Source organism: Lycorma delicatula, chromosome 1 (assembly GCF_047948215.1).
Source record: "Lycorma delicatula isolate Av1 chromosome 1, ASM4794821v1, whole genome shotgun sequence".
Taxonomy (NCBI): Eukaryota; Metazoa; Arthropoda; class Insecta; order Hemiptera; family Fulgoridae; genus Lycorma; species Lycorma delicatula.
Genome location: NC_134455.1, coordinates 215857502 through 215880972, shown reverse-complemented (window position 1 = coordinate 215880972; position 23471 = coordinate 215857502). Strand labels below are relative to the sequence as shown.

Sequence of the window (23471 nt, the reverse complement as noted above, 5' to 3'; positions counted from 1 at the left end):
TCGGGTTAAGAGCTGTCGGAGGCTTCGAGCTATCCGGTTCCGCTAGATTCGTCAATGGAAGCGATGTTCTGCGTTTCGTAGCCAAACCAAAAGTCCAATCGCAAAAAGAGGGCGCAGAACGTCTTCAGCGTCAAATTCCGCTTTTCTAGAGTACCCACTCGCCAAAATCGTGGGGGGCTTTTTTAGGAGGGGTCTGAATGTATCCACCCAAATCAGGGGTCGGATTTGGGGGAAAGGGGTGGGGGTAGAGAGGTCAGAAATGACCCGGGACACAAGGATCCCGGGTGGTTTTGAGATAGGAGTTACGGGAAAGGACTTAAGACGGAAAAATGGAATTCCCTAGTAAAATTGTCTGAACACTTTACTTAGCTCACTTTGTATAAAAAACTACATGAAATTATTCTAAGTCGTTTACTACACTGTCTTCCTGCTGAAACTTGCAAGGCTATCTCTTAGTCAATATTGAACCTTATAAAGTCGATACACAAAAAACTTGAATAAAACATTTTTCTGTCGTCCAAAATCTTCAAAATTCTAAAAACACATCCACTAATATTTACCCGAAACTTTTCAACCGTCCAAAAAAAAAAAACAAGATAAAACCGTCCAAAATAGTAAAAAACTACGGAGCGATCGACAGTACGTCTTCTCTATTCGGCAACTCTTACTCAACTCCGGGTCTTTGCTTTGTTCCAGAATAAAGGAACGCCAAGAATCACATTTGGCCTACCATCTTACCATACCTTGTGATTATAATAATATCTGCGATCCCTATACCTCGAAGCCAAATCTGCTCACCGGTCGGGACCACTCTCTGTTTGAGAGGACCTCCGTAAACGTAGAACAGATGACTTCGGCTCAAGTTCCCGCGTCCACCAAGGGGCTACCCTCTCCCGACCCGAATTGCGGGGAATGGAACGCTCGGCGGCAATAATGAAAGCCGCCAATAATCGACCTGCCAGGTTCCCAAGATCAAGACCGTCCAAACCCCTGTCCAAAACACGGAGTCAGGCCATCCAGTGACCATTCAGTGATGCATCCACGGAAATCATCCAGTGATCGATGGGGGATTTGGGATCCAAAGTCGCTGGTCGCTAGAGCAATCATCGACAACCTTTCAACCACAGACACATGCGGGAATGTACCTTCCAACCGTGATATCAATATTGGTGCCGGAAAATCGCCTCGTACCGTCCACCATACCATTAAAATCCTCTAAGTCATGTTGGACGACAAAACCTTTAACCGCTTCATCATCTTCATCGGTATAATCATTGTACCGCATAGGAGATTTAGTATTAACATCGGCACCAATAACAATAGAACTATGCTCTGAAAACTGAAGACTGGAAATAACAACTTACAAGGTATAGATGTAAGCTCTGAATATCAACCCTAATAACTTGATGATTGTTAAAAATGCTCATCACTATTTCTGTGAAGAGTTAGAGCTTAAATATTCCCACATTATTAGAAGTACTGGATGCGAAGAATGGAGAAAATTAAACAGCAAATAAAATACGATTGAAATTATTCCACATAAATGGGACAGAGATGTGATACTGACTCGCCATGAAAAAGTGGAGTTGATAAGACTAAGAATCGGTCACACACGATTGACAAATTCATACATGCTTATTGGTGAAGAAAGGCTAACGTATAATCTGTAACAACCCGCTTACAGTTAACCATATACTTGAAGAGTGTACAATGTATGAAAACCTCAGAGAAGTGGATTGAAAAATAATATCGCTGCTGATTTGGAAAACTTTAAAGAAGGTACAATAGTTGCTTACCTTTACAACGCGGATTTGCACACGAAGACAAACCAAGCGAGGCCGGTCAAAGAGAAAGTTTGAAGATTCTGAAGATAATATTTCGGATTTTAACACATTACATAACTGTTTTGACAACAGTATACAGCTCGGAGATTACATGATAAACCGTACCAGTAAACTTTGTTTTCCTCACGGAAAATACAATGTTTTCTGTAAACGTAAATAACGCAGTTTCTCGCTGTTTAAACGAATAGCTAGTAAAAAATGTAGCAGTACTATTATACTAATAAAATAGACGGTGCTTTAATTTTTGAAAATTGCATTTCTTTTATTAGTAATATACAGAAATTATAAAAGCTCAAACTCAGGTGTCTTCTAGTTAAATATAACATATATTAGCCATTCGAGTAGAAATCAGCAAAAGCGTCTATGTTGATGATTTGGCAATTGTGTAGGCCAGCAACAAGACTGCTATGGTGAAATACAAATTGCAACGGGCGATCGACGCCTTAAACTAAGTTGCGAGGAATAATGGATTTTAATTTTCACCAGAAAAAACGTGCAGTGTACACTTCTGCAGAAAGAGAATTCCTCACCAAAGTCCTACGTTGAGAATTGGCAATGATCCAATACAATATAAAGACAATATTAGATTTTTAGGACTAGTATTGGATAAATCCCTTACTGGGGATTACACATACAGGACTTAAGTGTTAGATGCAAATAAACATTATAAAATGTTTATCGAACATTAATTGGGGCTCAGATAAAGATATATTATTGCGATTGTATAAGGCATTGGTTCAATCGAAACTCGACTACGGATGTATTGTATATTCATCCGCTAGGAAGTCGCATTTAGAAAGTTAGACGTAATTCATAATAGCGGAATAAGATATGCGACAGGCGCTTTCCGCACAAGTCCGGCGACTAGTCTAATGTCTGAAGCCCGGAATACTGCCACTACATTATAGAAGAAAGATCCTTTTGCTAAGATACGCAGCAAATATATGGGCTTTTCCTGCCCATATAAAGAACAAACTTTTCAACAAACATCCTATGGCTGCATTATACAAACGTCGTGCTACCTCTTCCAGACCAGCCGGAATTAGGTACCACGAATTAAAAAGGAAATACGAAATTGCTATTCCAGAGACACTAGCAATTTCTACTAGAGAAATACCGCCATGGCTTTTGCCAGCGGTAAATACAAGGTTGGATCTCTCTAAGGGAGAAATGAAAAAGAAGCCAGCAGTTATCATCCAACAGGAATTTTTGGCAACCGTCAGTAGTTACGAAGAACATATTAGAATTTATACTGACGGTTCTAAAACCGAACATGGTGTTAGATGCTCCATATATATAAATGGAGAAGCCCATTGTTGGAAACTGCCAGATATGGCCAGTGTCTACACGGCAGAACTTACTGCCATTCAGGAAGCTCTTCACTACATAGAACATTATTGCGAAGAGAGAGTGCTAATATGTTCTGATTCTCTAAGTGCACTTGTTGCAATTCGGAACAAGAACATTAAACCCACCGGGTTGGTCTAGTGGTGAACGCGTCTTCCCAAATCAGCTGATTTGGAAGCCGAGAGTTCCAGCGTTCAAGTCCTAGTAAAGCCAGTTATTTTTACATGGATTTGAATGCTAGATCGTGGATACCGGTGTTCTTTCGTGGTTGGGTTTCAGTTAACCACACATCTCAGGATTGGTCGAACTGAGAATGTACAAGACTACACTTCATTTACACTCATACATTTCATCTCCTCATTCATCCTCTGAAGTATTATCTAAACGGTAGTTACCGGAGGCTAAACAGGAAAAAGAAGAAGAAGGAACAAGAACATTAAGGATGTCCTAATTGCAAACATCCTGTCCATTTTGTATGTTCTAAACCAACGAGGACAGCGATGCGTATTTGTATGGACTCCAGGACATGCTGGTATTACAGGTAATGAAAGCGCAGACGAAGCTGCCAGAAAGGCAACAGTCTGCGATGATTTGGATGTATTTCCTGTAAGAGTGGCAGATGTTAAAAACTGTGTAACGAACATAGTAAGAAACAAATGGAATACTGATTGGAGGAGTTTAAATACAAAAATAAACTCAGTGAAAACTTCTCCATATAAATGGAAAAGTGACTTTAAGTTGACTCGCCGTGAACAAGTAGCTGTGATCAGACTTAGAATCGGTCACACGCGATTGACAAATTCATATTTGTTAACCGGCGAAGAGAGACCAATGTGCGGTGTTTGTAATAAAACACTTACAATTAAGTATCTAATAGAAGAGTGTACAATATATGAGGGCCTCAGAAAGAGGTTCCGTCTAAGAAGTGACATTACTGCTGATCTGGATAATGGAAATGAAGAAAAGATAGTTGCATTTTTACACGCCAGTGGACTTCTTAGAAGCCTGTAAAAGTTGAAAAAGTTTTAAAGCTGTGTTAAAGAATCTCTAAGTGGAATTCATTATGTATATGGGAGTCTCGAAGCATGGCACGTGTAGTGACGGGAGGTAGCACTGTTGCCTAGGCCATCCTGGCTCGTCTGCATTCAAGAGCAGTGAGTCGGGGTGTGTCCAATGATGGCATGGGGGACCCTCAAGGGTAAACTGAGGGCGCGAGGCTATGGGTGGGCGTGGTGCATGCCTGTAGCCTATTTATAAGGAGGAGTCAACTGCCACGGCGCCCTGGCACGACTGATATACTGCTCAACGGCGGTTCTGGTCGCCCCGAGGGTGCTTAAACAAACTATAAACGAGACAGGTAGAAGGAAATGGTATTGATAAGTTATATTTTTAATTTCATGGTCTTTTGAGAACCTTATCTCAAATTTTAATATCGGGGCCCTTTACACCCCGTAAGTGTTGTGTTTGTCTCTGTTGTTTGTGTCTTAATGTTTTTGTGTAGTTTGTGCTTTTAAATAAAAGGAAAGGGCCCTTTACACCCTTACATATGACGATCCTGATGGTGATACTAACTTCTTTCTAAGAACCTGACGAGGGCTAATGACCTTAGTAGTCGATGCCCGTAAAAATTCAAGAAAAAAAATTATAACATATAGTTTTCCTGTAATGTTTGTTTTTACGTGTTAACTAGATTGGTTTACATAGAAAAAGAAGGCTGTTTCTAGAGGCTGTAGTACGATAGCACGGTTAAAAATTAATACATACTCTAATCGTGCTTATTACTGAAATCTAAACGGTAGAGGGTAAAATAGGTTACTAATGTTATAAGAATAAGGTGGACATTTTTTGACCGATATCACAAGGTGCAATTCATTTGAGTGTAATAGAGTGAAAAGGATTTAGAGTGAGAGGAGGGTAGGTACAGTTAGCAAATGTTTTTCTTCCAGGAGTAAACGGGAGAAACACGTACGAACTTTGTATGAACGCTGAATCGCGGGAATGCGGAACGTGTCTGGAAGAGGTTAGGAAGCTCAACGTCTGTAATCTCTGATCAATACACTGTTCAACGAACTGAATCGGTAGTAATTAGTACTTAATGGCCGTAAGAATAAATTGGTTTGATGGATCATCAGTTGATTATTCCAATTTGAACAAACGATCGTGTTATATAAAATATAAGAGAAATATTATTTTTATTTTTAAGAAAGGTATGCTGATAAAAATAAGTAGAATAAATAGAGCAAGACCAAGTATAGAACAAATACTAATATTTAACGATCACACAATATTTCTTTTATCAATTATTGTAACCTTAACGGTCATTACAGTATTCATATTAAAAATAAATTAACTAAAAAAACATGCAGAATAGAAATGCGAAAAAGAAAATATTAATTTTACAAATTTTACACTTAATTTTTTTATGCGCTTTGTATATTGTATCCGATATAAATTAACATAAAATTTCAATAATATTAATATTATGAATATCGATATTCAATCGGTATTTTAATGTTATTAATAATATTATTCGAATACCGATCTGACATAATACATATGAAAAATGTCCACGGATAGTATAAAAAATAATGGTTTTTTACATTATTAATGAATAAAAGAAAGAAAAACAATTTCTCAATGTCCTTTTATTTTGCGAATTAGCCTGTAATGAAGAGACTAAAACCAATCATCACTACTGATCGGTTGTTAAATTGTCTCGTGGCTTACAGATTGATCCCTTATACAGGGAATAAATACTGACGGTTTACGTACGGCTGTACAGTGACTAATAAAAAAAAAAAACAAGTAGTTCTTCACTCATCTTTTTTTTTTGGATAAAACAGTAATTATTCTTACGCTACAGTACCCTCCCAAAGTTCTTAAAATGGCGGTACTTCCTTCCGCGGATTGCTGTTCCGATCTTATCTCGGTTCAGACCGGCCAACTGACCTTCAACAAGTCCCTCACCTTTTACAAAGAACGATACGAAAATATAAACTCGTTCATAGCTATAAATTATGCTATACAGAAATACAAGTAGTTTATTTCGCCTTTTTAAGCGATTAAAGATATTTAAAATTAAACAAATGCGGTTTAATGTTTTTTAAAGTATATGTTTTTCTTATTTTGCTGGCAATTAAACTTTTCTAAAAAAATTACTTGTAAAATAATCGGATTTATAGTAAGAATTAGAATAAAAGAAAAATTTAAACAAAAGTCTGCTGTAAATAAAAAAAAAACAAAAGAAAAACAATAAAATTGAAATCGTCAACGTAGCGAATTAATAGTAAAAGTCCGATTTACTTACATATTTTTTTTTTATCGCCGTATAAGCTTAAAGCTTGTACTTGAAATATGGAAATGGAATTTTCGTAGTGTATGAAAAATGCCATGCCTGACTGGGATTCGAACCGGGTTTTCGGCTCACTTTTCACGGTTTGATAATATAGTATCTAGAAGGTTATTTCTAGTTGCAACAAGAGACCAGACTTAATCCAGGCCCTAGATCGGTAGCATTGTTGTGATAAACCTTGCAGTGGCATTAAACTGTGACGAGCGTGACTTCGCTAGGTAGTAGCTTACTTTCTGGTATGTATGTACATTTAAAAAGAAATAGAGAGCAATAGAGATTTATTCACTGGTGGGAAGTGTCATTTGAAGATTTCTTGAGTATATAATATATGAAAAAATATTACTGGTTTAGATGATACATCCAACCTCATTGTTATTTGAAAAAGGAGTACAGGTGGGGAAAATTCGTTTAAAGTGGGGGTTGATTATTATTATGAGTATAATTGACCGAAATTAGATAATACTGAAAAATAATAAATTACATTAACAAGATATATAACATTCTTAAACAGTAAGAAATAGAAATTCAAAGAAATTCTTAATAAAGTAGTGTAAGGAAATTCTAAGGGACTGGTTGTACGTAAGGTACGTTTAGAATGTATAATTTGAAAGATATTTTATCGAAAAGGATGCTAACACTATAATTTTATACAATTTTTAAAGTATCTAATATTTGCTCGCCTTTTATTTTAATCTGTTGTCGTGGGTGTTTTTGTAACGTGTACACTACTTCGTCTATTCACTATCTTAAAGTAATTTCGCCTGCCTTCACACTTTTATCCGGGTTTAGAATCAGCAGCCGATGTTAACAAAATGGTGCTCAGCTCTTTTAGTCTCTGTATCATCACCGGCGTGTTTACTCCCTCTCCTTCAAATATTACCGTGTGGTTTACGAAGTTTTTCGACCGCGCCAGTGACCTTCATTCAAGGCTTACTGGTCTTTCAACTGCATTGCCTTTCTTTTACCTTGGTCATTCGTCTCATTCATACTGAGGACCGAATACGTACCAAAGGCCAACAGAATATAACTATAAATGGAGGAATGCTTGTCGGGCTTAGCTAAACTCCGATTTTCTACAGGAAAAAAGGTTATACATAATTGTATAGGGGGGTAAAAATCCTTACTACTGGGCCAGATACTGCTCAGAGGAGTCTATACTTTGAGTATAGACTGTTAAAACTTTGGTAGATGTTAAAGTTAGAGAAGAAATCCGTTTGACCGTAACTTTTTGAGAGCGATGGACTTTGTTCTTCTATAAGAGTTTAATAGTACTAATCTAGTCACGACAAATTATCGGTAGTGAGTTTAAGAGATTATAAAACCTATAACTCGCTTGAGAGGCGTCATTCTTAGACAAAAAATCAATTTTCACCAAAATTTAAGAGCTTTCTATCTTCCTACGAGTGATTTTTATAAAAAAACTATTTATTTACAATATAATTAAAATAATTAATTCGAACTCGTTTAAGTAGAGTATACGATGTATCGTTTTGGATAAAATTTATGAGGGTTACTGGGATTATACAGAAAGGAAATTCTGTATAATCTTCGGCATAAAATTTATGATAGCTGAAATCAAGACAAATTTCGAGAGGTAGTATTTTTTTACTATTAGCGATGTACTTCGTTATATTTAATTAAAGGTTGGAAAATAAAATTATTAATTTTATTATTGAAAATTTAGATATACAGCTATTTCTGTTTTGAAAGAGAGTGCCTCCTCGTAGAAGTTCTTGTTTGAGTGTTCTTTAACTTCAATCTTTCATTTTTCATAGATTTCCTTTACGTTAGTTTCCTTGAGTTATACCGCGCCAAGAGCATCTACGTTCCATTCACTAATAAGGATTACGTCATCATTTACAATAATTTCACTTCTTCCAATCTAAAATGTGCGTGATAACTTTATTTTGTATCTGAGTGTGATGAAATCCAACAATTCATATACATTTGTAATTTTTATACGTTAAATTACAAAGATATTAGCCCTAATATCTTTCATCAGCCAGTATATTACTAAAACGATACCATTTTTCTCAAAACTAAAAAGAGGAAATTATTTTAATTAACCTTATAATAGGGTAATTAATTATATTTATTAACTTTTTAATAATTTATCGCTAATAAATGCTGAAAAAATATTATCTTCAAAAGTTTGAGTTGCTAGGCAACAAAATTTAAGATGGCCTCTCTCACGTAAGGACTCAAAATTATTTGTGTTAATTGCATATCCTAAATAAGTAAGTTTTACTTTTATAATTTATATTTGTCTATTAGAAAAAGAAATTATTAACTGTAATAATTATTTTTGCCGATAAATTTTTTATATTGCATTTTTACTATGCGACTAATATCATTAAAATCTACCAGAATATTCTGCGATTTAATAATATTACAATAATTTAATTTAGTACACCAGTTTAACAAAAACATTTGATGTTTTAAACACTAACATTTGATGTTTTAATATTAGGCTTACTTTTTAATATAAAAATTAAAATTTTTAATTTCACTGATAGGAAGTAATTTTAAGAGAGATAAATTAACCTAAATGCAATCAAAATTTTTTAATTGCAGTTAGGTGCCTCGGTGAAGGGCAATTAATTATATCAATCTTCCCTTCTGCAAAAAACTCGCTTCTAAGAATATTAACTTCTTTGATATTCGTTTTGAAACCTAAAAAAAATCCTGCTTTTGTTTAAAATCAATTTATCTGTAGTTAGATCTACGACTGATTATAAACGTTTACCAGAACACATGACTTGGTGTAATGTTGACTTAGTTGCCAACATTACACCTTACACTCCTTATCAGGCAATTTTCTAACCCGATTGATATAACCTATAAATTAGAATAAAAAAATAACGGCAAATATTTATGAAATCTGCTAGATGCCTAATTCTGAGATTTGCATCCTAACTTCATACCTCTACCCCCACCTTTTGGTCTTTCTAACGGCTTATGGAAATTGTAGTTTAGTTTTGGCAGGGTTGTACTATGCGCCCAAAAGTTAACATATTATGCGCACTCGTTTGAAATGTGTGGTGATAAAAATGTACGTGTACGTATCTGTGTTCAAACTTTTGGTTAATGTTTTCTACATAGACCGATCGGTGTTGTAGAATACAAGGTGTATTATATCGGTATTACAGAATAGAAAAATAAGTAATTTTATTTAAGTAATAGTAATAATTAAAACTGTGTTTTGATTTTACAGGTCATGGTTACTACTATCCTCTCAAAAAATATTTTTTAAAACAGAACTTCTAAAAAGAAAACGATAAACTTGAAGCCCCACTCAAACAAACGCTAACTTAAAAAAAAACTGTATAGTATCATACAAAAAAAACAAAAAATAAAAAAAAACAAAAAAACGTAAATATGAACGCTGTCAAAGATATATTTCCACTTCAAATGTATAAAGGCATTACAAAACGACAATTAAATGATATCCTTTTGGGTGTAATGTTTGAGAAGCCAATTTGTTTTCGAAAAAATAAAGAAATATTCAAAGCCGCTGGTTGTCTAATAAATAATACCATCAAAGAGGAACAACAGCAGAGACCGATATTACTACATGGTAGTTCAAAATATGCTCGAAATTCGAACTTCAATAGAGATATACTAGCTAAAAAATTTCATACGATTAATTCGGTTAGTGTAAGCGATCCTTCTATATCATTAGAGATCGAACTGAAGCCGGAAGAAATTAGAGATGATGTAGGTTCAGGAATCCCTTCAAACATAGAAACAATCGGTAAATATAAGGACCGAGTAAATTACGATTCGTGTGATTCCAGTAACGGCAAAATTAATTCTGTTATCGAAACTTCATATTCGGCAAACGAAAATTCAATCAATCAAAACGACAAAGATAATATTTATTGTAAAATCGAGATTTCAAAAGAATGTGATGATGATACACAAATCGAAGAATTAGAGACTAGAAAGAATATTTGTTTAAAAATACGCGACAATGCAAACGTTAAAACGATCAGGGAAAAATTAAAAAAAACGATAGACAATGATAGTAATATAGTATTTAAAGTTGACGATTCCTTCGACCATATTTACCGTACTATTAATTCATCGGACGTAACTTATAAATATGGAAACAAGTATAAGATTAAAAGTACAAATAGATTAATTCATGACACGAAAAGCAGTAAAAATAACACATCTGCAGCTGAACCAGAATCAAAAATTAACTTCGTGAAAGAAAAAAATCCCGTTTCTGAAAATTGTAGTGTACAGTACAAAAAAACCGATAAAGAAGAGCAAAAAATTTTCCCATCGGTAAATTCAGATGAAAACATTATTAAGCGGCTATTTAACCACGACAATATGAAATTTTTTTTTGAGCTCGCATCAAAAAAAGAAGTAAAGGAATCGGAAAGTTCAGTAATAAAAAACAGAAAGTGTGTAACTCCTAGAGTGAACAAGAACACGTTTCATAATCGAAAAGATAATAAAAAAATGTGTGACAGAATAAATTCCGTCATTAACCGTAATAAAAAAAAAAGAATGTCTTCAACATGTGGAACATCGACATCACTGGAATTGCGTTCAAAAATTTCTGAAGAAAAAGCAAACGGCAAATCAATATATTCTGATATTAAGAGTGAATTTAATAAAAAAACGTTTCTTAATAATCCGAAAGAATTTTTTAATTCAGATAATTTAAGATTAAATTTTCTCCTGAAGGAGAAGGTAGAAAAAGAAGAGCAAAAGACATCGCCTATTTCGATTTTAGAATTGATTAAAACATCCAAAGAAGCCTTTGAGAATTCGCCAATGAATCCTAATCGGAAAGTAAGTGGAACAGAAAGATTAGGACAATATTCTGCCGATGAAAATATTACAAAAATATGTAATCAAATAATTGGCGATAACAAAATTTTTACTGAAAGAAAGAACAACAAATATACCATGACTAAAGGAAGTAACAGTTCGATAAAAAATATTAGTAAGGTTGACAAAAAAAAGAATTCAATTTATAAAAAGAAAAATTCTAAAGTAGATCTTAAACACCATCGTATTCATACACGAAAAGGTCACTTAAACCAAGCAAAAAAATCAAAAAAAATAAATGAAATAAAAAATGTCATCGATCCAATAATGGAAACCGTTCCAAAAGCTACTTTAAACGGTACTGCAGGTTATAAGTTAAGAAAAAATTACGAATTAGAATTTGAAAAGAACGTAACTAACTACAACAAAAATCAAAATGATCCGAAACGCAGTTATAAACAACATAAAAATGGAAAAAAGCACACAAATTTGATATTAAACGATAGGAAGTACAGTCTAGATGTCGGCGATAAAGAGAAAGAAAATAACGAGTTTGAATTCGCCTTTGATTTAGATTTAAAAAATTATTTCAATAATAGACATAACCCTAAAAATGAATGCCTTGATAAATTAATTACTTCGTTAGATTCTAAAGAAACATTCAGGGAAAAGAATAATGTTAAAGATAGTGCTCCCAAAAAAATAAACACAAATAAGACTACATTAAAAAAAAACTCAAAAACTGATTTTTTAAAAATTAAAATGAATATAGCAGAGATCGACAACGGCAGTAAATTGGAAGCAGGAAAAAATTATTCAGAGAATAAAATTATTACGAAACAGAATTCTACTGGGATAATCGCAACCGTTCCTTCAGGTTATGAAATGCAGAAAAAGCAAACATCATACATGATGAAGGAAAATTTCTTTCCGAATGAAACCGAAACAAATTACAGAACGTTACATCTGAGTTCCAGTGAAAAGAACAAAACAGAAAACAAGAATAATAGTTCGGCGTTGGAAGATGCTGAACGCGAGGGAAAAACGTACGATCAAAAATTGAAATCGTCAGATAATAGACGAAATGTAATATCATGTAAACCACAAATAAAAAAAGATACAAATTATTCCGTTAACAATAATAAATATTCTTCAAAGAGATCATGCGATAATTTTAAACCTAATGAAATTAAATTAAAAGAAGGTTATCTAACCGTATTATCTAATAGGATGGCCGATGAGAAGTTTGACAATTTTCAGAAGATGAAAACTGAATGTAGAAATAAATTTAATGCGGCAGAAATAGATAAAAATATTTCTGATTTAATAAAAAATCGTGCTGAAGGTCAAGAAATAGAAAATAACTGTGAAGTAGACTTGTCACTCGAGATAAAACAGGAGCCGAGCTTAAGTTTACCCATAACAGCTATAAAAAAATTAATACAGGATAGCGAATACAAATCATGTTCTACTCTCTCGGATATTAATTCCCTCAGTCAGAATGTAAAGAACGAGACGGAAAATGTAAACGATGTACTCAGTGCGGGTGAAAGTAGGCAAACAGATCGTAGCGTTCTGAAGAAAGAGCCGCATAAAAACATCTGGAAAACTGAAACGTCTGAAGTTAGCCCGAGCCCACAAAACAATACTCATCTCGTTTTAAGCGGTTCAAATTATAATTCACATTGCAATTCATTAAAACGATCTTATAAAACAACTGATTTTCAAACTAAAAAGAAACCGAAACAAGAGTCAAGAGTAGACGACAGCATTAAGAAGTCATTAGCAAACTTATTAGATGATCTTTACCCGGAAAAAAATATACCCCGCATAAACAAGCTCCACGTTCGACATTCAAAGCATAGGTTTATTCCGAACGGCGATCTATTTGTAAAAAAAGACTCGTCTGTAACCGGCTTGAATTCACCCCATTCTATCAAATTATTCAAAACAAGAAACTTGTCTTTGAAAAAGAAAAAAATTAATATCCGAGAAGTAGATTCAAATAGCGTAATAAATTCAAAAACCCAGTCACGTAGCACATCGCTTAGATTGGTCGATTCAGATAAAATATTTTCAGACAGGACTGGATTCAAAACTTTACAAAAAAGCTTATCGAAGTTCAGATGTCGTGAATCCCAACTGTTTAAAGTAAACGAAAATAATATTCATTCAGACGTATGGTGGAAAAATAAAAAAATCGGAAATAGGTCATCGGTTGTAAAAGTTCCCAAAAATTTTAAATTTAAGAATGGAAACAAAAATGTTGAAAAGGATGTATTTAAAACAAATTCCATTCCATCGACCGACTCACTAACTACTGACGATTCAAACATTAGAGACAGTACACAAGATTCATTGACTAATTCTGATGCAATTAATAAGATACGCTCTAAAATTGGAATTTTAAAAAACAATAATGTGACTAACAGAAAAAGTATTATACATAAATTAAGGCAAATATCAAACAAGAAGTTTGAGTCGTCAGATAAAAAAGTAAGAAGGTCATTAAACAAACTTTGTTCATTTGTTCAAAAAGGTTGTAACTCGTCTGGGATTAACTCTAATCTAGAATTACGAGAATTTACCAATAGCGGGGATTCACTCAAAAGGGGTTTTATTATTTCAAGACCTTCATATGTCAATAAATATAATAGTTTAAAACGAAAACATAAGCACAATTTGTAATGTCATAAAGATGCTTTTTTTGAAGTACTGAAACAAAATTAAAATCTAACTGTACAGTAACATTCCATTTGCACGTAATTTTTAACCAAATGAAAAAATGTTACACATAAGAATATTAATTTTAAAGAATCTCAGTTTTTAAAAATGAGTATTTATTCTGTTACACTCAAGAATTACCACCATTACATATATACTGTAAATGCATTGACTGAAAAGATGTTGAAATGAATCTTTTTATATTTTTTTCTAAAAAAAAAAGTCCTTCGTAAAAAAAATATGTACAAGTCTCCTACAATTTGTGAAAAATGTGTAATAAAAAGCAAGCAATGAGTTGTTATAATCTAATGATTCTGTAATATGAAAATAAAATGTAAATAAAAATTTTTTCATATAACTCAAAAGTATTAAATTAAATGTAGTAACTTTAATGAAAGTTCATTTTGTGCTGTATATTTATGTCAATTAGATGATTGTAAAGTTAATTTATTAATTTTTTAGTCTTTCTATCTGTGTTGTAAAATTTGTGCACCGGTAGGCACCTTGAACTTGACATGAGAGGTAACACATTCTCTAAAAGGGTACATCCATGACTAAGAAATGGACAGGTGTCCTGTACCATGGAAGGGAGTGATGCGATGGATTCATTAATTGTCAAGCATTATTAATTTTTCTTTTTTAAGTATCCAAGTCAAAAAATATGTTATTAATGAAACAATGTGAAGAACAATGTTAAACACGTCCTTCTTGAAATATTCATTGTGTTATATGGACTGAACCACATTAATAATATTAAAGACTAGTATTTGTTGAAATTAAGAATGAGGAAGGGATTAGAGGAATCAGACTGTTCCTATAACATAACTCTAAAAATATTATAAAATTTGATTATATTATAGACTGACTGGATTTTATTATCTCTGTATTTTTCTAGATTTTATCCTATTTTTAACTAAATCAGAGGTTATTAATTATTAAACTGAGATAAGAAATGAGAATTTCTCTTATCTACTGTCAGACCTTAATTGAAAAATTATTTCAGTTTAGATAGATGAAGGTTTATTTCAAAAAAGAGAAATATATGAAAAAGAAGTTAATTTTAAAATATATAATCTAAATCTGAGGAAATTTTTCCTTACATTCTGTTTAATAATAACTTCACTCTACTTTTCTAGAGATAATGGAGAAGTAGATAATAGAGTAATGGAGAAGTAGCTTATTGACTGTACTGTACAGATGAATGGACGGACCCATTTATCACTGTAAAAATATTGACCTTACTGGTTATCAGCCTTGCATTTTTGTGAAGATTTTGTCACCAATTTATAATATTTTAAGTTAAATCGATTGCAAGAAGAACTGATGTTACCCTGCTGCAAAAACATTCCTAACTCAAGGAAATAAGCTTGCGAGAGAAAAACATTCTGAAATATTTTATCATATTCTCCATACAGTCAGATTCAACAGTGCATGCTTTATATTACATTCATGTGATTATGCTAAAAGATTCTGTAATCTCACAGGTTGTCATTTCAGGATTAAGAGCAAAATATACTCACCCAGAAAGATAGCCTCATGATCTCCACTGATGATTGATTGGAATCAATGTCAGTCATTATAAAATAATTTTTAGTATTTAAATATCAATTTAATCAGTTTTAAATACTTGCTAGTGGTAAATACCTATAGATAAAACTAGGCAGGGCATAGAGAAGGGTAAAATTTATTCCATAAATTAACTTATTTCATATCAATCTTAATAAATTTTTCACAAACCAAGAGTGACAGATTTTTGAGTCCCTGCAACTTTAACATTTATTTCAAATTATAAATTGCTATTTTTTTTATCACGTGATTTTAAAAGAAATCTTTACATAGTATTGGTATATCCCAGCTTCTGATTGGCTGGAATCTTTTATCTCAAATTTTTGTAAAAAGAGAATTTTCTAATAATTTTAGTCCTTTATGGCATTTTGGCTGCAGTTAACTTTTTTTTACCTTTTCTACAAGACAATTGATGATTTTTAGTGCTGATGCTTTCCAAATAATTTATTTTGTATCTCCACTCAGCTAGTTACTCAATTAGAAAAATGTGGTAAGGTATTTGAAGCTGAAAGTAGACCTAATCTATCATTTTGGACTTAAGAGTGCAAGTTCAGAAAATTTGAAATGAAATAACTGCATTACAGCTTTCTACTAGTGTACTTATTTGCTTGGTATTAAGAGTACACAACTAATATTACTCAGTATTTTTAATAATTTTATTTATATCCCTTGTAAGTTGTTACATTTTAAGTTAATTTTTTAGTCTTTCTATCTGTGTTGTAAAATTTGTGCACCGGTAGGCACCTTGAACTTGACATGAGAGGTAACCCATTCTCTAAAAGGGTACATCCATGACTAAGAAATGGACAGGTGTCCTGTACCATGGAAGGGAGTGATGGTTAAAGGGAAGAGAAAACTGTCCAAGTCAGATGATGCAGATAAAATGACTAAAATTATGTGCCGAATACTTGTCATTAGTAAGTACAGATACAAAAAAGTACATAAACAAACACATGATCCGAAGTGGAAGTACTCCTTTTCAGGATCAGTAAGAAAGTACTTATAATTTATGTTTTATGATTTGTGGTACCCGAGTGAAAGACTGCTGAGAATTTTTATTCAAGTTCTTGATAAGGCCCAAATGTTTATTACATTGCCATTAACAAACTAAACTGAAGTCTTCCACTAGAGGTATTGGTTACAGTGATCAGAGAGGTAAAACACAGACTCCCCACATAATCAGCAAAGATAAATTGTCTGAAGTATGTAAACATACGAAGTTTCCCAGCCTATGAATTTCATTATATAAGAAAAATCTTGCCACTGTATCTAAGTTTGAGAGTTATGTATTCTTTATATAAATAACTTTTTTGTTATCCTGTAAGCAGAATAATACACGAGTGGGAATTTAATTTAATGATTTACCCTTTAAAACAGCCAATGCAGATAGATACTTGCCATAGGTGAAATTAAAAGTATCTCAAACCCATGTTTGAACAAGAAGTAAAATGTCACCACAAAATAGCTGACAGGTCATATGTTGTGAAGGATGTGAATAAGAAAACTGCTCAGAACGATATCAAAAGGGTATGTTATAATACATTTGATCTGCAACAATGCTAACCATTTCTCAAACCTGTTACATTTATTTACCTCTGGAACCACTGTAAGGTATTACTTCAGAGGATGATGATATATATGAATGTAAATGAAGTGTAGTCTTGTACAGTCACCGGTTGACCATTCCTGAGTTGTGTGGTTAATTGAAACCCAAACCATGGATCATGGACACCAGTACCCATGATCTAGTATTCAAATCCATATAAAAATAACTGCCATTACTAAGATTTCAACTTTAGAGCTCTTGACTTTGAAATCGGCTGATTTGCGATGACAAGTTAACCACTACACCAGCCTGGTAGGCTAAACCCACCCCCTATTCATACAATTTAACATTACACAAAACAAGTACTGGTAGAGTAAACTGTATTATGTGCCATGAAGTCCAGTGAGGAAGGGTTTCTCAATCAAATTACAACATGTTTATTTACTGAACTTTCATCTTTGGAAATGTGAAAAATGTTACGTTATTTTCAAAATCATGTTCAGGAGCAAACCACAATTCCCATGTAACTACTGTTTTTTTAATTATGAAAAATAATTATTTAAAATCATGGAACACACTGTCAAAGATATCTATGGGCACAGCTACCTTGAATACGATGTGGAGCATGTAAAAAAATAACTAAATTGCAGATTTCTTATCCACATGATTGGTTACAGCTAGTCAGATGTATAGGTAAAAAACAAAAAAGTTGTCACTGTGCTTAATTATACAGATTTCTTGAATTTTGTTGGTCTTCTTAACACAAAAAAAACAGTGATGGCAACAAGTTTAAGTTGACTGAAATAAGATGAATTTCACTAGATGAAGATAAACAAATTTCTTTTAGGCGACTGGAACTTAATCAAAGAAATTCTTCTGAAAAATGAACCACAGAAGTGTTTTACAGCTACCATTCCAATTAATAAAGAAAAAAAGCCCTCATTTTCAAAAATTTAACAATGACTGCTTAAAAAAAAATAAATATGTTATCAAGTTGTGGAAGAATACTTTGAAGATTACAATTTTTTTGGAGAATTTAAAGTTTTTATGGCATGTAATTCTATTGTTATAGTTATTTTGTTTTATCAATCATTCATTTAATTTTTTCATTTAAATTCAATAAAAATTTTTCTTCATTTACTTTTAGCGCACTGGGCTGGTCTAATGGTACTAGATGGATAGTGATGTTCTTTGGGGGTTGGAGTTCATTAATCACATATCTAAGGAATAGTTGGTCCAAAACTGTACAAAACTACAGTTCTTTTATGTTATACTTATGCTCATTTCATTGATGTGGAGGGACTGCTTATTGTTCACTAGTTGAACAGATTGCAAAATACACATTAGGAAAATAAATAATATAAATTTATTTTAAAATAAGTTTTTCTTTAAAATAAAGCTTTTCAAATTTTAGCAATACAGGAAGAAGCTATTAGCTAAGAAATTGTTTGAACTATCTGGTAAATAAAGTTGTTTTATATATTTGTAATTATTATTAAAAATATTTATTGATTTTGCTTAGTAAACACATACAACTATATTTAAAAAGCATTAATGATAATGATCAAAATTAAAAACAAATTAACAGAAATGATTACAACAAACAAATAACTCAATTTTTTTAATGAGTTTTTCTAAGAAATTAAAATAATGTATTTTAAAATGATCAAGTAACAACTGGGATTATAAATATGAGTACTAATGCAAGAACTCAACAGTTTAAATTTTAGATTAATATAGCCAAAAAAGGAGTGCCATGGTTTCAAGAATAAATGTAGTTTTTACCTTGTAGCAATCAATACTGTTTTATGCCTTGAAGTAAAACAATTAAGTTCTAGTTTACATTCTCTATCAGATAGCAGCTGCATTAGATTGTTGCACATACCAAGCTGTTACGACCCTGGGTTTCAGAACCATGGTGTTGCTACAAGAGAAAGCACACTACATGTACCATTGTGGAGAAAAAAATTGAGTCCATCAAAAATATTCTCCAAGAGACAAGTACATACAAAGTGGTACGAACAGTTTTTGGAAATCAATGCATTCGACTATCTTTTCAATAAAGTTCAAAACATTCAGTTCATAGAAATAAGCATTCCTAAAAGCAGATTGCCCATTTTGTTTTTTGCAAGCAACTTGCACTTATAAATTGCAACTACCCTTGAAATTAACCTAATAATAAACCACAAAGGGTTCAATTTGTAACAACCATGTTATACTTCATTTCTGCAGATTTTATTTTCTGATGAAGTAACATTTCATGTTCATGAGTTTTGAATTGCCATAATTTTAGGGTATGGGGCTCAGACCAAATTAGTAGAATTTTCAACAGTTTTAAAGCAATAAAAATAGTCAACAGGAAGATGAACAAGGTGAAACCTAATGATATATGATTAAAAAAAGAAAACTGAAAAGGATCAAAAAATATTTATCAAATGGTAACTGGCCTTACGTTTTTTATTATTGAAAGGCTTGTCCTCTAACCCAGATTCATTAATCAAGTAAGAATAGTAATGATAAAATGCCACAGAAGACCAACATGCAAAACAAGATTAGACCAAGTACGCAGATCAAAAAGGAAACTCGAGTGAAGGTGTTGAAGTAAAGCTTTGCAAAGGACAGCTGGGATGGAATGAAAATGTGGTAAGATCAGTGGAAGTAAAGGTAAAGCAATTCTTGGATGTAAAAGTAAATGGAACTCATTTAAAAAGTAGACCTAGTATATGTATATGAAGAAATAGCATATCGGAAAACTTAGAAAAAAATAGGCGAGTTGAAAAAATAAGGAGGGTAACTGGGATAAAGAAAGGTGATAGAAATGAGAAAGGATGTAAAGGTAAAGACGATGAAGAAATAGAGCAAAAATTAAGTGTTATTTTAATCTGATGATTAAATACTTATATTACTTTAAACCATCTTACATACAAACATTCTGTAATGGTGTTGGTTAGGCTATGTGTTTCTTAAAAACAAATAAATGAAATTATATAATTAATTACATAAATAGTAATCCTTCATTTGGATATATTTAAACACAAATTAATTATCAAGGGGAAGTCTATTATTTTTTAATGCTAAACAAGAAAATGAATGAATGTAACCATCTATTTAATCTTATTTCATCAATGAAATAGTTTTGCATATATTGTAGTTTGATAAAAGGTGCAAAAAATGTAATACTTTACTGGCTTAATGATCATGGATACAATAAGTTCCTTTTGGTTATAAAAAAAAAAAACTCGAAAATTAAAATCCACAATTGTTGCTAAATAAATCACACTACAAACTGAATAGTAAAAGTCAAAATAAAAAACTTACCAAACATTTTAATGAAATAACATTAAACAATTTTTTAGTACTTTTAATATAGGTAGATTAGTTTGTTTTGTTTGAAAAGAAATGGTGTGTAGGAAGAATGGTTCCATTTCTACAAAACATATCCCTTTAGTTCTTTTATCAGATTACAATATATTTTGAGAAATGGAATACTGAAAAATGCATTTATTCAATTCTTGCATCTATAATGACAAATAAATTGAAACTTAAGTGAATAAGTCGCTTCATAATAATGATAAAAGACTAGAGGGAATTATTTTACTTCTTAGTAATGCATTAAATTTTTGCAGTACAATTCTTATTTCTGTAAAATTCAGAAAGACATCCGCGATATCTTGTTGCAAAACAAAACACCACCTTATAGATGGGATGGTTGTGGGGGGGGGGGGGTTGTTCTGTATGAAATTTAACAGAAAAGGACAAAATGTGTATGTAAAGTCATCAAACTGTGATCAAGTAGGCCTCTTACCCCCAAATTCACGAAACCAATATTAATTATCATTTGGAAAGGTGAATATTCACAAATATTTGCAAGAAATATAATTAATGTTGTAGATGTAAATTACTTTTTCTAACACTATCAATCCAGGGGAAGTAAGGCTTGTTATCTCAATGATAAAGCCCATGTTTCAAAAAAAAAATTCACAAAATATTCAGATAATAAATGATGTTTTTAAATTGTGAAAGAGCAGGTAAATCTTCTAATCTAAATGCAGCTGAAAATCTTGTACGATTCTCAAAGATCTTGAGTTCGATGATTATTTGAGTTGACTGATATTCTAGATACATCTATATGGGACAGGGTCCTAGTTAAATACTATAATGTTGTTTGGGAAGTTAGTAATGGACACATCTTTTATTAAAGTAAATATAATATTTATACAAAGGTTATTAAGCTAATCATAGCAGCTATATTCACATGGTGTCTTCTTTACTGACAAAATCCTAAGCAAAGATGTTACGGAGTGGAAGATGTTCTACTCATATATGGAAGTAAGATCATTCTTTATGTCTCGGCCTTTCAAAGAAAATTAGCTAATTACTTCTAGTTTATTTGCCAGGCATCACAGAAGAATAACTGAAGACTGATAAATGAGTAGTTTTAAAGCTAGGAATCTTCTTATTTATAAAAAAAAAAAAAAAAAAATGGTTAGCTAAAAATGAAAAAAAAAAAACAAAAAACAAGGAAACAATAATTTTCAACATGATGTATTTTACAATAATTTCTCTATAAATATTTATTCCATCCACGTTATATCAATTTTATAATATTTTTTTTATACACAAACAATATGATAAAATCTATTATTAGCACAGAAATACGCTTGCTAATATTTTCTACTAATAACTGTAAAAAAAATATATATAACAAATAATTAAATAAATGTACTTATTAAACTGGATTATAAAATAATTCACAATTAACACCAATGTAGCTGTATTTACAACAATAAAAAAAATTGTTCATTTGAAATGTACTAACCAATACTTAATGAAGTAGGTAGTTATAAATATATTGTTTAAATTTACTAAATGCTTTATAACAAATAACATAATAATCTGCAATAATTTAAACAAAATACATACACATTTAAACTATAAAGTTTTCCTATTTCACTTTCAAAAGCAAGTTGCAATTTTTTCCTAAATAAAACAATTTAAAATGCTTAGTACAGGATTATCTTTTATTAAAATAGCACAAGAATATACTCTAAAATACTTACACTAAAACCAAACTTAGATTACTCGGTAAAAAAAGATCAAATAGTATATCTGAAAATAAATCTTTCATATATTTACAATCAGCAAATTTTCAAGAAATTTTCATCAAAATATATATACATAATTGGGAACAACATTTATTTATTCTGATGTATTAATCTTCTAACAGGTTTAATATTTCTTCAATTCTAACAATAGTTTCACTTCCAAATACAAATTAGTTTCTGTGATAATTACGACTGACTTTAAACACATATCTCTTGGAATGGCAAATATTTCACAAATGTGAAATAAAAGGATTAACAGGATTTGTTATTTAACTTCTTTGTTAAATAGCATATTTTCTTACAAACACTATCTAAAGATTTTTTAAAACTTAAGTTTTTTGTTCATTCAGTATATTTTGAATACAGTAAAATTAAATTTCTTATATGTGATGAGACAGTGAAAAAAAATCCAATGAAATACTTGCATCAAATGAATAATATGCTATGGCTGTGACTTTTCTCCATTTAAGGTCAAATAACAAAAAGAAAATGAAAACAAAACATGTTTTTTGATTTTTTAAAAATGACATCTGTAATATCTGAGATAGGTACTGCGTATGAAACAGCTGTGATTTTTTTAATATGTTTAATCAGAAAAAAACATATTTTGTTTTCATTTTCTTTTTGTTATGATGCACTTTCAAGTAAAGGTTTCTCAATCATTAAGACCAAACGTATGTGTGTAGCGACCCAAAGTAACGTCTCTTTTTAAAAGTGCACAGCTTTCATTAATTTCAATTAGGATATTAAGGATTCTGATGGTATAAAATTTTGAACATTTTCTTGTTATTTTATTTAGAAACATTATATACATTTTAATTTTTTATGAAAAATGGTCATTACCTTCTCAGTGAAAGATAAATATGTTATTATCGTTACATATATTTTATAAGAATATTAGTAAACTACCAACATCAAACTGATTAAATAATGTTAACAAATGAAGGACTTTTTCTATTTTCTTATTAAATGTTTTGTTGGAATAAAATATTTTTATTATAATATTTATATAAACACACACATATGCAGAGTAGAAAATATTTCATACAATTTATAGGTGAAGTGAATTATGGTAAGGTAAAACTGGTATATTTACAAATGAAAAATACTATTTCAGATTTATGAATTTATGCATTTTGCAATGACAAGAAATTTCTAAAAACGTTTTACAGAAAAAGTTGTATTATAAAACATTGCTC

General features: G+C 31.5%; 1 protein-coding gene across 1 annotated transcript in view; it reads left to right on the top strand.

Moving 5' to 3' along the window:
* The window catches only part of LOC142317756 (uncharacterized), a 461571-nt gene extending 445984 nt beyond the window's left edge, over window positions 1-15587 (top strand). Inside the window, exons 3-4 of the mRNA XM_075354305.1 lie at window positions 9758-11352; window positions 15540-15587. Coding sequence (XP_075210420.1) covers window positions 9922-11352; window positions 15540-15587 — 1479 coding nt within the window. The 5' untranslated portion in view covers window positions 9758-9921. The remainder of the gene's footprint in view (window positions 1-9757; window positions 11353-15539) is intronic.
* Window positions 15588-23471: the final 7884 nt, after the last annotated feature.